The following is a 14,581-nucleotide window of genomic DNA, read 5'->3' as shown; positions in this document are numbered from 1 at the left end:
ATACAGGATTGTCAGGGCTCTGTCACAAAACCAAGAAACACACTAGACTGAGGTGACAGAACCCTGACATTATGCAGACGGCAAAAGGTATTTCTCAAATCTGCCTCGGAATTATTGGTGTAGATTTTACCTATATAGAAAACATTAAGCTGGACAGAAATCATAGGTTGCAATGTGCAGTTACACACTCATTGCAGACCATGTATAATTTATAGAGCTGGGGCATTTTCTCAGATGAGGCAAGGGAGGCAGTGTCTGATAAAAAAAAAAAAAAAAAAAAAAAATCAGCAGGTCAAAAATAAAGCAAACTGAATTACACAAATTAGTTCTAAAGTGACACGTCTCATACTTCCCTTGAGCTCAGTGATAATCTTAGTTGTGTTAAGAATGTGGGAAGGGAATATGAGTGCAACGCAAAAAGTAGCGTGAGAGGTCACTGTGTAATATATGCCTACTTAGGTGTTGTGATTGGCACCATAAGATGAGCATGCTTCTCCCAAAACTTTTGTTTCAGCACATTTCTCAAGCCCCCAAAGAAATCTGTAACACAGTGAATAAGATCAATTCAGATCTGCAATGCAAATTTGTGGTATATGTCATCTAGACTATGGTGACAGGGAGCTTTATTAGCAAGGGAGCTTGGGAGATTCATGTTTCTCAGATCTGGCACAAGGTCTGTTCATTTAAAAAAAAAAAAAAAAAAAGCACTCTACGTTCAAACTGAATATGACAGCACAGTCAATATGGCGGCACAGTGATTATGGGAGTCTGTTGTTTTTTAATGATGGATTTTGCTTGGATAAAATAGACCCTGCAGCTGTGTTAAAAAGCATCCTGCAGCACTCACTTGCATATATTTTCTTATGTTTTGATGCTATGGTGTTCAGTAGTGCCAGAATTTATTTTATTTTTTTATTTATTTTTTGAGGAAATATATGCAATAGGAATTAGTTAAAAAAAAATGTTGGGGAAAAATAGAGTGAGTATGAATGTATGTATGACCATGTATTTGTATCTCTTCCCCCATTTCTGCTTTTTCCTCTCTGCAATTTTTGCCATCTCTTTTTCTCTCGGTCTCTGCTTGCTCTCTATTAATCTCACCCCCACCCCCCTCTATGCAGTGTGAGGGTACGTTTGTTAGTGAAGCGTGGCGACTCTGCAGTGGTGCGGTGCACCTGCAGTTGGATGAGCACTTGAAACCAGAGAGCTTTTACACAGAGCTCCCACATGCATTCACACAGGCACACATATGGACTCAAAAGAAAACACAGCAACGCTTCCACAGAAACCCAGTTGCACACGGCACGTTTTTTTTGTCCCCCCTTCTTCGTATAGCCTCGTGTGAGAGTGCGTGCATGTGTCTGTGCGTGTGCGGCTGTGTGATGACATTCAGAGACTGCAATTCCGATTATTTCTGCCTTCCTCACTCAGTCTCTCTCTTGTGTTCTCCCTCTCTTTCACTCCATCCTTTCTGTATCTTATCCTGCCTCTTATTTTCGTTTCTTTTCTCAAGATTGTGCTTTCTTTTTTTCCTGTTAATCACGGAAATGTTTTCTCCTTCCAAAGCCCATTTCTCTCTCGCACACATTCAGTTTCTTCTCAAACATTTTTCTCATTTTCTACCTCCTCCTCATCAAAAGCAACTTGCCTTTCTGCTATTTCTAGTTTTTCCCACTGCATGTCCCTCTCTCTCTCTCCCTCACTCTCTCTGCTTTTTTTCTCTCACACCCTCCCTCTTTCCTCTTCATCCTCCTTCGACAGACAGAATGCTGCAGCATCCACTGAGTAAGGTAACGTGTGTGTGAGCAAGAGTCGGGTAATTCTTGCTACCTGCTCTGCAGCTAAAGGGATCTGTTTTCCCATCAGTTCTCTGCTATTGGAAATACCTGGAGAATACAAAGAGAATAGAAAGGGTGATTTAAAGGCAGCAAAAGACTGACAGAAGGAGGCAACCATGGCCCGGCTGAACTGGTGTCTGGCAGCAGTGATAAGCTGGGGGAAGTTCCTCTTCTCTTGTTTCTTTCCATTGAGAGCAGCTAGGAGGGATAAGGTAAGGCTGCATACTGCGCTGACTCACTCCAATACATTCACACAAACTGGGGTCACCTTTCAAAACTGATTGTGAGTGCTACCAGACAACAGCCTGTTTATTCAGACATGCTTAATGTTTTGTTTCACCCTTGCTGTTTCAGCCTTCCTTTACCTGTGGTGTTTTCAGACTCTCAATACATGTTAAAACTGTCTTAGTAAAGTCTATTTTGTGAAGTCTTATCCTGCTTGTATGTTTGTCCAGATTGCTGTGTTCAAGAAGCTGTCCTACTGTACACGGTGCATAGTCGCTTTAATTTCACTCTTGTTGAAAATATTGTATTATTAGTGACAAGTGTTGAATCTCATATCGAGTTTTGCTGGTATGATAAAAAAACCTGAGAGGTTCAGTGTCCCCACTTTCCCCCACCCCCATTTTATATGTTATTGCCAATGTATGTGCCAATTTAGAGATTAAAAGGACACTGCTGCAAATGGTCCCTTAGGTTTATGCTGAGTTAATGGCTGCCATTTCTGAAGAAGGAGCAATTCTGTGGGTACATTGTGAACCAGTTGCATAAAATTGTTTGCTTTTGTTAGTGCAGTTGAGTTTTATGTGGTGTTTTAGCTTAACCAACCCCTGAACATGTTGGTGATGCCTGCTAGCTTTGTAGCATGAGATACCTGGTCTGAAGTTAATGAGAATGGTCAGATTAGGGGTCAAGTTTTCATTATTTTTCTCATTTCATGTCTCAGTGGTTTTCTCCGTGCTGATGTGTCTGCAAAAAAAAAAAAAAAAAATTCCTTCTGCCGCAGACCTACTGTTTTTTTCTCTCTCGTTCCATACACCCCACCCCCAAATTTCAATCTGTCCCAGCACACGCTCCTATCCTTCAGCTCCTGCCAAGTCCATAACCCAGTGTTATTAATCCAATTTCCCCATCAGCTTTCACAGCAACACATCACCATTTCTTGCTCTTTGTAGACACAATCCCCTCATCCCCCTTCTTCAGCTACTATGCTGAAGCTTTACAAAACTTAAATCTCAGTCATCAAACAAATGGCAATTTCCTAATTAGGGGTGTAACAATACATAGATATGGATTGATACATTGATCAAATGACTAACGACATGATGTATCAGTGTAACAAAAGACGGTGTCATTGAGCAAAAAAGGCGCATTTCTGTAATCGCGTAATGAGTGAAGTTTTCTGTGCACACACTTCTGTAGCGCACACAGAGAGCAAGTTCTTTTTCGCTTCTTTTTGTGCTTGAACGGACAAATGCATATGAAATGATGTCAAAATGCCAGCCTTGGCAAACATCCTAAACACAGTCGGTTATATCTTAAGTAAACATAAACTAGTGATGTGTGGATCGCGGTTATATCCGCAGACGCTGCAGGTAAATTAATACCATTCCAAAACTTGCTGGTGGGTCATGGTGAATGAGAGATAAATCCTTAATGTGTTGATTTTAATAAAGACACTGAACTCTCATTTCATGGTAAAAAGCTACAAACATGCGTCACTATTTTTCGTTTTCAACAACAATGTAATATCTCTTCAGAGAAAAACAATATGCCTAGAGCACCTCCTAGTGGTCATTATATAAAACACAAAAGAACCTACATAAGATTGCTTACACAAGCTTAAAGTCCCCCTGTGGTGAAAATCAAGTTTTGAATGTTGTTTATATGTCTATGTGGTGATTTTAATATGCTTTAAGACAAACCATGTGCAAATTGAAAAATATGAAAAATCATGTAGATTTAGCAATATAGCAGGTGTATGATGTATTTTACGATGTTATGATAAACTATGTGCCTTTGTCCACTGACTTTCTAAGTTGTCCAAAGCATTTCTGATGATTGTTAGAAGGCAGTTGTCTGTCTGAGTTGGCGAATGGGAACATGGTTTGTGTAACATTAACAACATTATTAGCAGTATGATAAACATACTCATTCAACTGAGCTCATGTCAACGAAAGCTACAGAATGGGGTTCATTTTATTTATCCTCAGCTAATTTCAAGATCAAAGACCGCAATGGGAGAGAGAGCAGCATTAGCACTGGTAATATAATTTAGTCTCACTATTTTTAATGAAGACAACTGTGTGTTGAGCTTCAGGGTGCGACACTGAACATTTAAATTTCATTTGCGGCAGTTTGCACATCAACTTGCTGAAGAGATACTGAGCTACTTGAAACACATGAAGCGACCAGCATGAATGGAGTTTGCACATGCATCACCGTCATCGCAATGTGTGTGGAATTTTTAATGGGACTTTGCATACTTTATATCTCTGAAATGTATACCATTAACTTTGTTTTTTCTCAAAGATAAGTGCAACAAATAGCGGAACATGTTGTAAGCTGTCAGTCAGAACTTTTGTGTGCGTGTGATGCACAGCGTTCATGCTTTCAGAGCTGTGCACTTTCATTATCTTGCGTAATTCAAATCTCACACTTTAATCATATTTATAGCTCCTTACGTAATAAAACAAGCTGTGTTACTATGATGTATGCTATCCTTGTATGTATCTGTATGTAGGTGCAATGTACTTCATCTGAATTAAACACATAACTACACATCTCTTGCTTTTGCTCACATGCTAGCAATTACCCCTATGTGTGCCATATAGGTTGCCAACCCCTGGTTTAGGCTATTAAAGAAATGTAATTTCGCCAAAGAAGAACTTATCCTTTAATACAATTTCATTCTGGCCCAGCCACCTCGGTCACTGTGTGCCCCCTTATCTCTGCTCCATTAACCCCTTGGTCTGTGATTTCTGCCACGGGGGACCACCCCACCCTATAGCATCTTTACATTACAAACATTGCAGTTTATTGCTCTGGCCACATTTGCAATCAATGGCATGTTCATACAGGTGAGCAGGGACCCTTCAGAGTCAGTCTGTTCAGTGTCCTAAATTATTGTAACTGTGACCTTAATTGTCTACCGCCTGTAAGCTGTTATAGTGTCTTATGGACTGGTCCACAGGTGCATGTGCAATAACTGTTTATGGTTCACTGAACAAGCATGGAAAACATTGTTTTTAAACCCTTTCCAATAATAAGCTGTAAAGGTTATTTGTTTTTTTACAAAATTATATTTAAAATACAGTATCCAGACAAAGAGATGTTTATTTTTATTTTTATTTTTATTTTATTTTTAAAGGATCCATTGATCTGACACTCTGAGCTCATCTACTATTAATGTCCCTTGAGCAATACATTTAACCTCAGGTTGCTCAAGGGGGATTGTCCCTGTTGTGTATACTGGATAATAAAACCTCCCTTCCCCCAGCCTCCTTCCTTCAACCTTCAGTATAGATCTTTCAGTTCATTCATTCCAGAACTTATTTAATTTAGTCAAAAAGAGAGATAGAGAATACACCATCCCAGATGTACTGATCACTCTCACTGGGGAGGAGGAGGTTTGGTTAAAAGTGGTAGAGGGATGTGGGGTCATGTGGATGTATGTTTTTTTTTTTTTTTTTTTTTACCCTGAGAATAAACTGTCCATCTATTAAGAGCTTTATGAAGGCTCCCACTACATCTCTCCCAGCAACCACACTGGACATTAATCAGTCTGTTGTTGTTGTTGTTGTTGTTGTTGTTGTTGTTGTTGTTGTTGTTCAAAGTAATATCATGCTACATTTCATTTGTTCACACTGTTTCCAGGTTAATGAAACATAATTTTCTTAGGACTACACTATAAAGAAATAACCAATGCTTAAAGGGGTCATATAATGCCCTTTTCACAAGATGTAAAATAAGTCTCTCATGTCCCCAGAGTGTGTATGTCAAGTTTTAGCTCAAAATACCCCACAGATATTTTTTATAGCATGTTAAAATAGTCACTTTTTGAGGGTGTGCAAAACCGCCCGTATTTGTGTGTGTCCCTTTAAATGCAAATAAGCTGCAGGTGGAGATTCAAGAGCTCATGTGTTAGCAGCTCCAATTACCTCACACAGAAACACATAAATAAATAAATAAGTATTAATCTCGTTTCCGGGGGCGGGGTTTATGTCAATTTTAGGGTTAGTGATGTCACCTTGAAGAAGCTCATTGTAGTCCCTACCAGCTGTTTGTTGTAGTCCTTAAAAAGCCATTCCTGTAAAAGAAAATATCTCCCTTTACTTTGAACTTTGAGCGTCGTAACTTTGCAGATGTTGTTTATGCTAACAGCAACATTACACAAAAAGTAAAAAAAAAAGTAAAAAAAGTAAAATCATAATCAACCACCCCTTTTAATACTTTAATATTTATTTCAAAAAAAAAAAAAAATTTCATTGTTCCAACTATAATTATAACTATAAACAGCAAAGCATATTTATTGTAGCTTTACTGTGCTACTACACTAACTATTATTCAGCTATTATGTATTATTATTAAACGTCACAATCTTTTCAACAAATCCTTGGTGAACACTGTATGTGTCAGGTTTAATTTAACTGAGCTGAGCTGAGCACTAGCAATTCACTCAGAGATCTTTGTTTGACAGGGTAATGACCCAGTCACAGTGCAGTAGAGCCACTGCCTCCTCTCACATGGCTTTCAGTCTGGGCATTCTGGCCTCACATTCAGGAAGTACGGTGACCTAGAGGGGACATGATCGGTTCAATTAGTTTTGCCACTAGATCATTTTGTCGGGGTAACGAAATCCTTATGTCGTGGCCACATGATGTAAAGTTGTGGCCTCGAAATCCTATGTTGAGGGAATATTGTTGTATGTTAATATAATAATTTCTTAATTCCGCACTTTTTCTTAATTAAAAATAAATATTATTATAGGCCTATCCATTTCTGATAATTCCAGGTTGCTATGGTCGCGCAGGTTGTTTACGCATTTAACTCATGGCCATGATAAATAGATGTCGTTCCCTCAACATAGGATCTCGAGGCCACGACTTTACATCGCATGGCCACAACAAAAGGATGTCCTTGACAAAATTATCTTGTGGCCACGACTTATGATCACATTCCCACAAGTTAATATGACGTTCGAGTGAACCGAACATGTCCCCTCCAGGTCACCGTAGAAAGTTGGGATATATATGTATAACTATTAACTGGTAGCAGAGACAAAAAGATTGATTTGAATATGATGTCAGTGAGCAATCCTGCTCCTGGAGGGCCAATGTCTTGCAGAGTTTAGCTTCAACCTGCCCCAGCACACTTGGATGTTTGTAGTGATCCTGAAGACCTTGATTAGCTGATTACCTTGATTAGTTCAAGTGTGTTTAATTAGGATTGGAGCTAAACTCTGCTAGACATTGGTTGAATCAAGTAATGAGAGATATCAGCAGGTTGAATCAAGCTTTAATAAATGGAGGTTTGGTTACATCCTGAATCCACCAAAGCTTGATAAGTGACCCCCTTAATAATCACAGGTATTTAGTACAACCCAGCCTGATCGAGGGCAGCCTGCGGTGCGTCCAGAACCTGGACCAGGGTCCCCACCTCCATCACCGGACACCTGTTGATAAAATGCCCCGGGACCCCGCAATGGCAACAAGCCTGCCAGACTTCCCTGCCGCCGTGGCACAAAGTGGGTCAAGGTATTGACACGGAGAGAGCGGAGGAAGGGGGCTGGACATCAGCCGCGCATGAGGGAGCCCAAGGGCCAGCTGATAACTCTCCACCTCCTCCACTCCTCCATAGGGTTTGAGCTCTCGGTGGAAGGTTCCTGCGGGTCCTGGGAAACGGGACAGGTCGAGAGAGAGAGGGAGAAGAGAGAGAGGAACAGAGGAGGAGAGAGAGACAGATGGAAGTTGGAAGGCCGAGTCCAGCGACGTGGGACGGTGGCACTGGACCCACTGCCATCTTTATGGGCAGTCGGGCGATGAACTGCTCCAGCACCACCTGGTTGAAGATCTGGTCCACAAATTTCCGCAAATGGCGTGGCTGACGGAGTTTGCATGATGGTGACGGCACAATTCTTCCTCCCGGGTTTTGTCACCAGTGTAATAATGTTCGTTGAAGGGAAGGAAGAAGTCAGGGTCGGCGTTACTGAGGATCGTGGGTTTTTATTGATCTTGGCACAAATCCAACATAAAGCGCACACTGCGCTACGCATAAACACATTTCTCCAATACCAAAAACTGTCACAGCTCTCCAGAGCGTTCACTGCACCCACGAGTCCTCAGTCTGTCTCCTCTCACCCAGCTACCATTCCTCATTGGCTTTAAGCGGTCTCTCCGCGCCATTTACTGCAACTAGACACAGGTGTTTGTCATTATGTACTTGACTTACATACTCACTGCTCGTCTCCCAGCTCTCTTTCTCAGTGCAGACCTCACTGAACCATGTCCCCCTCACCACAGGGGCAATTTCGAACACAGCTATGGTGAAAGGCATGTGAAGTGACCTAACAGAGCAGATCTGGAGATTAAGTTCAGGTGGCCCCATATATTATTGTTAAATATGAACCTCTATATGATCATGGACATCAAGCATGCTTGAGTGTAGATGTGTCCAAAATTGCATACTGCCATAATAGGTACACATTGTCATGTGACCTGTATGGCACCAGTTGCATCGCTTCTCCACCTATCACAACTTCTCTCCCTTGGTCTTGTGGGATCGTAAACTGTCAATCAGATGCACCCTCTGGAATCTCTGCGAAAATCGTCGGTTATCCAGGTACTTTTCACCTATAGTTTTTAGAATACTGGGTAGTGTGTAGTAGACAAAACTGTACCAATCATTCACTCAGAATCAAACACAGAACATGCAGACATATTTAAATAGCAGTCATGTTGTGGTTTAATCACAGGCACTAGTCTATATCGTGATTTTAATTTGATTAATTGTGCAGTACTAATATTGATTTAATAATTTAATCCAGAATTTTGCAAATTCTGTGACATTGTACTGTAAATTCCATTTTAATGGCTGGATTCTGAAATTCTGTCTGCATTATTAGATTTGTGGAAATCATGGAGTCCTATACATGTCAAAGACAGTACATCAGCAACACATTAATTTAAATAAATTCAACGATTAAAGGGATAGTTCACCCAAAAATGAAAATGCTGTCCTCATTTACTCACCCTCATGTTGTTCCAAAACTGTATGACTTTCTTTCTTCTGCTGAACACAAAAGAAGATATTTTGAAGAAAGTCGGTAACCAAACGACTGATGGACCCCATTGACTTCCATAGTAGGAAAAAAAAAATACTATGGAAGTCAATGGGGACCAGCAACTGTTTAATTACCAACCTTCTTTAAAATATCTTCTTTTGTGTTCAGCAGAAGAAAGGAAATCATACAGGTTTGGAACAACATGAGGGTGAGTAAATGATGACAGCATTTTCATTTTTGGGTGAACTATCCCTTTAATTCTAACTTTGGTAGTATATTACTTCAGATAAAGAAAATTGCCATTTTCCTGTGTCCTTGTAACAATAGTGGTAAACACGCACAAAGACGAAGAAGATTCAAGAACACAGTCTTTATTATCTAAACACTCAGGAGAACATAGGAGAAATGCTACCAGAACTAATTACAAATGAGAACCGACAAGGGACTGAACATAACAGAGTATAAACACAAGACAAACATAATGAGAGAGAGGTGCAAATCATACATAACCATAAGAGGAAACAAGGACATAATCAGTAAGGATATCGAAACTAAACAGAGCAGAGAAACAGTAACTAAAGGTGACAGTAGCATATCCGTGACAGTAGTCTACCCTCCGGGGAAGGTGCGTCCTCGCTCCATAACTGAGGAGGGAGAGAGGGAGGGGGCTTTGGAGGAGGGCACAGAGCTGGTGAATGACAGGAACCAGGAGGAGCCGGTTGAATAATTCACCAGCTTTGGCTGAAGGTCCGGGCAGAACCTGGGGACTGACTGACGGAGGTAGAATCAAAAGCAATGGAGACCGAGATGGGGATTGGGAAGCCCGAGGTGGCGCCGTAGAGTTGTACAGAGTTAGCGGCAGAGGCAAAGCCGAGGAACTGGACGACACCAGATGAGACGGCAGATCCAAGGGACTGGACTGAACCAGCGGAGGAGAAAGAACTAGGAAGTCAACATCTACTAGGAACTAGGAACATCGGAGGAGGAAGGTCTCTGGACCGGACCGGAGCATCCAAACAGCCAGACAGGACCAGCGGAAAGGCGTCAATTTGAGGGTAGGGACTTGTGAGGGAACTGTTGACCACAGGTCTATAAGGCAGTGGTTCACTCTTGGCCCTTGGATGGACTGGACAGCGTGCTTCGACTTCGGGAACTGGCTCTGGTTCCGGGACGGACTCGACAGACTGTGAGAGGGGAACCGCAGGGCAGGAGCACCCACCCCAAATAATTCACCAAAGTCTTTTGCTCGAGGAGAGGCACAGCAGGTATGTCCATACTTCTAATTATTATATGTCGGTCGGTTCTTCTGTAACGATAATGGTAAGCACGCACAAAGAAAAAGAACTTTATATAATATAATAATATATATATATATATATATAATATAAGAACTTTATTATTATCTTAACACTCAAGAGAACATAGGAGAAACGCTATCACAACAAACAAGGGACTGAACATAACAGAGTATAAATAAAAGACAAAAACATAATGAGAGATAGGTGCAAATCATACTTAACCATAAGATAAAACGAGGACATGACCAGAGTAGGCAACCCAGAAATAAAAGGAAACAAACCAGAATATCAAAAGAAGAGTCCATAACCATGACAGTGCTCACCACTGGGGGGAAAAAAGATCCCATCTGATTGATGCATATTGGTTCTGTTGATTTTAAAAACTTTTAACTATTAAATTGTATCTCCGGAAAAACAACACTACCCATTTTGCAATGTAGTGACAAATTGCACCTGGCATTTGCTGGGGCTTATAATAATGCTTAGTCTTAACAGTAGTCAATTATTCTGAGTGAGAATTCCTAATATGCATTTGGTTTCACAGTATGTTAACAGAGCATCAATTTATATATACCTCTTTGACAGAGACAATGGCTTTCAATCCTGTGCTCCTTTTTAAAACTGCCAGATGCTTCAGTGATGGGCTGCTCTGGGAATTCAGGCAAGCTAAGCCGGGGAAGCCATGGGAAAGGAAAGAGAGTAGTGAAAGATAGAGAGTAGAGGGGCAATGAAAAATTTAAGTAACGTTAGCAGAGACATAATCAAGCAGGCATGCAGGCAAGATGGAAGAAAGCAGAGAAGGGAGGAGGGAAACAGAAAAGGAAACTAAACATTGGGGGTGGGCTGTGTTGCTTGAAAGAGAACTGCACTTGAATAAGATAGAAAAAGAAAATGGGGAGGGTGAGAGGATGGAATAAGAGTGTGAAGGAAAAGGAGAACACATAGCTGCCTTTCCTTGCCTTTGATGCATCATTGATCTCCTAAACCACCAATGGATGTTGAACAGAATACATGGGATTTATATAATTTTGAATCCGATTCAGAATGCCATCCTTATCTATCGGGTTGCCATTTTCACAGGAATGGAACCTGGTTCTGCATGCATTGTCATCATCCCAAGAACAGGTCAACATTTATGAATACATTCACTTCCTACAAATTTGTAGCCTGGATGCCAGCCGAACTTAGCCCCGCCCATTTTAGGTTTTTCGCAAATGTTTCTGAACATTTGAGGTCGGGAAGTTCGGTCTGGACTTGATACGTTGTGGAGCAACTATGCTCGAACCAGAGCTATTCGGACCAATCAAATTGTCAGGGCGGGCTTTATACGATGATGGACAGATGATCAACAGTAACTTAATCATCTATTCTACGTCATCAAAGAGTGCTGTGGTTGAATTTGTTTATAACAAAAATGACTGCCGCTGGAGAATTGAGATGAGTAGATTCCGCCATCGCGTCCGTTATAGAAGATATCGACAGCACATTAATTTTACAAGAGGAACAGAGAACCGCGATCAAGGCATTTGTCGATCAGAAAGATGAAAGAAGAACATACATCACTTACTCCTTTGCTCTGATTGGTTGTAGGTCTATCCAATTTAGTGCATTTTAGGCATTTTCTTCCTGGTTCGGTTGAAACACGCCCCTTAATCACAGCCCAGTGGAGCAGTATCAGACTCATATTCTGACTAGAATCTGATATGAAGACGTCAGGCTAACAAATTTGTGGTCTATAGAAACATCTTCAACTTTCTAAAAAAAGGGGTCAGAGAGCAATGAGAAACAAATAATACAGCTCCCCTAGAGAATGACAGTCTTTCAACACATACCACATATACTCAAGATCCAATGTGCAGGAAAGCCTTGGCTATATACACAAAATAGCATGAATATAATCACAGTAAAAATATTAAGGACAATATTTCATTAAAGCAAAATTAAGGAAATAGATTAGGGGTCATTTTTCCTCTTAAAATATACTGACATAGACATTGTTATGCAACAAAATGGGAGCTGCTTTCATCTACACATTTTAGAGGGAAATTAAAGCTTTTTTCACGGAACAGCATTTAGCATAGCCTTTGCAAGGTATAACAGAGCTTTGAGCTTACATTGACTCAAGCATTTCTTTTATAGTTTTGTTAGTCTATATGAATTATGGAGTGAGAGGGTAGCTGTCTTTTAAGATATTTTTATTCTGTTCTGCTCGTGTATAATTTAATCTGCTGGTTGCAGAAAACAGAGTGCTCTCAGTCCAGGGGGCTCCTAAAGCCTAGGAGACAGCCAGGGTCGCAGGGCAAGAAAAGATACCCATTATTTCTAACACCTTACCCAGCCACTGCTAATTATCACCCATTTAGCGAGGGTCCCTTGGGGACTGGTGAAAACCATGCAAGCTGAAAATTTATTTTTTACTGCTAGAGGTCCAAGCACCAATTTTGTTCACCTGAAGTATGTATTGTTTGTGTTAGCTTTCTTGTTTGTATTATTATTAATGGTTTAGTTCATGCAAAAATTAAAATTCTGTATGGATTTAATCATTTTTGTTCATCTCCGGGACACAAATTAAGATGTTTTTAATATTGCCTCATAATTTTTGCCTCTCCATTGAAAATCCACACAACCAAAATCTGCAAGTTTTGGAAAGTGCAAAGAGACATCGTAAAAGTTATCCACATGAATCAAGTGGTTTAATCCATGTCTTCTGAAGAGATGATCACTTTCGACGGCCATTTGAAATCCATTTTATTTTTCCCAAAATTCCGTAATTTTTTTTTTCCAAATTCTACTTTTTCAGTTTTACATTTTCTGGATTCCGTTTTTTTTTTTTTTTTTTTTTTGACTCCCATTAAATACAATTTTAGCAATCAAAAAGCAGGTCTGATTAATTGAAATTAGGTATGTCAATTTACACAAATTCCCATGATCGGTCGTCGTTTAAATTAACAATCAATTAATCTATCAATCGTTAGCCTTAAAGGTGGGGTAAGCGATATTTGAAAAACGCTGTTTGAAAGTTATTCGGACAAACACACGAACAAACAACAACAAACGTGTGTAGCCAATCAGCATTAAGGGGTGCATGGTGGAGGAGAGAGAAAGAGCAAGAGGGAGATTTGAAGAAAGAATGCAGAAATAGAGATGAGACATAATACAAAAGAGAAAAGCTCAGAAGAAATCACTGGAAAATGAAGGGTTATTACTGGGCAAGAGCTTTAATACCCGCGTTAATATTAGAAAAGCTGTCCAGAGCTGGAGAGAAGAGAGAGTGGGAAGGCCTGAAAACAGACGCGGAGGTTGCTTTGAATCTGCTTCACATGTGAGTAACACTGGGTTGGAGTGTCATTGTCTGGAGCTGCTGTGCTGTTGTATATTATAACAACCAACTCTTGTTTGTAATTACTATTATGTAATGTATGCAAATTTTTTTGTCCTTCCTTGTCATTCGTTCATCATCTGCGCTTTATTTTTCGTGAAGCATTATTTTGTTGCACTTCTGCTATGATAAACAGACATCCACTATGCTAGAGAATGAATGAAGAGAGGGGTGTGTTTGTTTGGGTTGATTTCAAATATCTACAATGTCCAACAGCGTTTTGGAAATAACGCTTACCCCACCTTTAATACTGCAATATGCATCCATTGCAGTGGCATATAGCCAACAGCATGACAGGATCTGCAAATGCTGCTCCAAACGTATGTTCCTCACCAAATTAATGAGAAGGGTTTTTAATTTAAATAAAGGACTAGTATGATTGTAAAATAAGTCGATGTGATTGATCATTTATTAAATTACTTATTTAGTAATCAAATATAATGACTAATACAACATGTCACCAACGCCGCCTCAGATGTGTGCTTGTCAGAATGTGTAGCCTACTCCTGTTGTAGATGCGCTTTTCCTGGAACAACGCGGCAACTAAACAAAATGAATTCACGACGATTTATTAAAATAGTGTTCTCATTAATGTTATGTAATATGACAGTCCCAATCATAGTTAGGCCTACTATTAGTCATGTATTGCTGTTTGTGCTGCGCTCGCTGAATGAACACCAGTAAACTTCAGCACTTTGATTGCGTGTTATGTAACTCAAAGAAATGCATCCTATATGAGATTAATCAGATAATATACAAAATAAACATAATATTACAAATTATA

General features: G+C 40.1%; 1 protein-coding gene across 3 annotated transcripts in view; it reads left to right on the top strand.

Annotated features, from left to right (window-relative positions):
- Positions 1-1,559: 1,559 nt before the first annotated feature.
- The window catches only part of tns1a (tensin 1a), a 122,955-nt gene continuing 109,933 nt past the window's right edge, over positions 1,560-14,581 (top strand). For all 3 annotated transcript variants that reach the window (XM_084426088.1, XM_084426087.1, XM_084426089.1), the window contains exon 1: positions 1,560-2,050. In XM_084426088.1, coding sequence (XP_084282214.1) covers positions 1,955-2,050 — 96 coding nt within the window. In that variant the 5' untranslated portion in view covers positions 1,560-1,954. The remainder of the gene's footprint in view (positions 2,051-14,581) is intronic.

Source organism: Rutilus rutilus, assembly GCF_951802725.1.
Source record: "Rutilus rutilus genome assembly, chromosome: 12".
Taxonomy (NCBI): domain Eukaryota; kingdom Metazoa; phylum Chordata; class Actinopteri; order Cypriniformes; family Leuciscidae; genus Rutilus; species Rutilus rutilus.
This window is presented reverse-complemented; position numbering and strand designations above follow the sequence as displayed.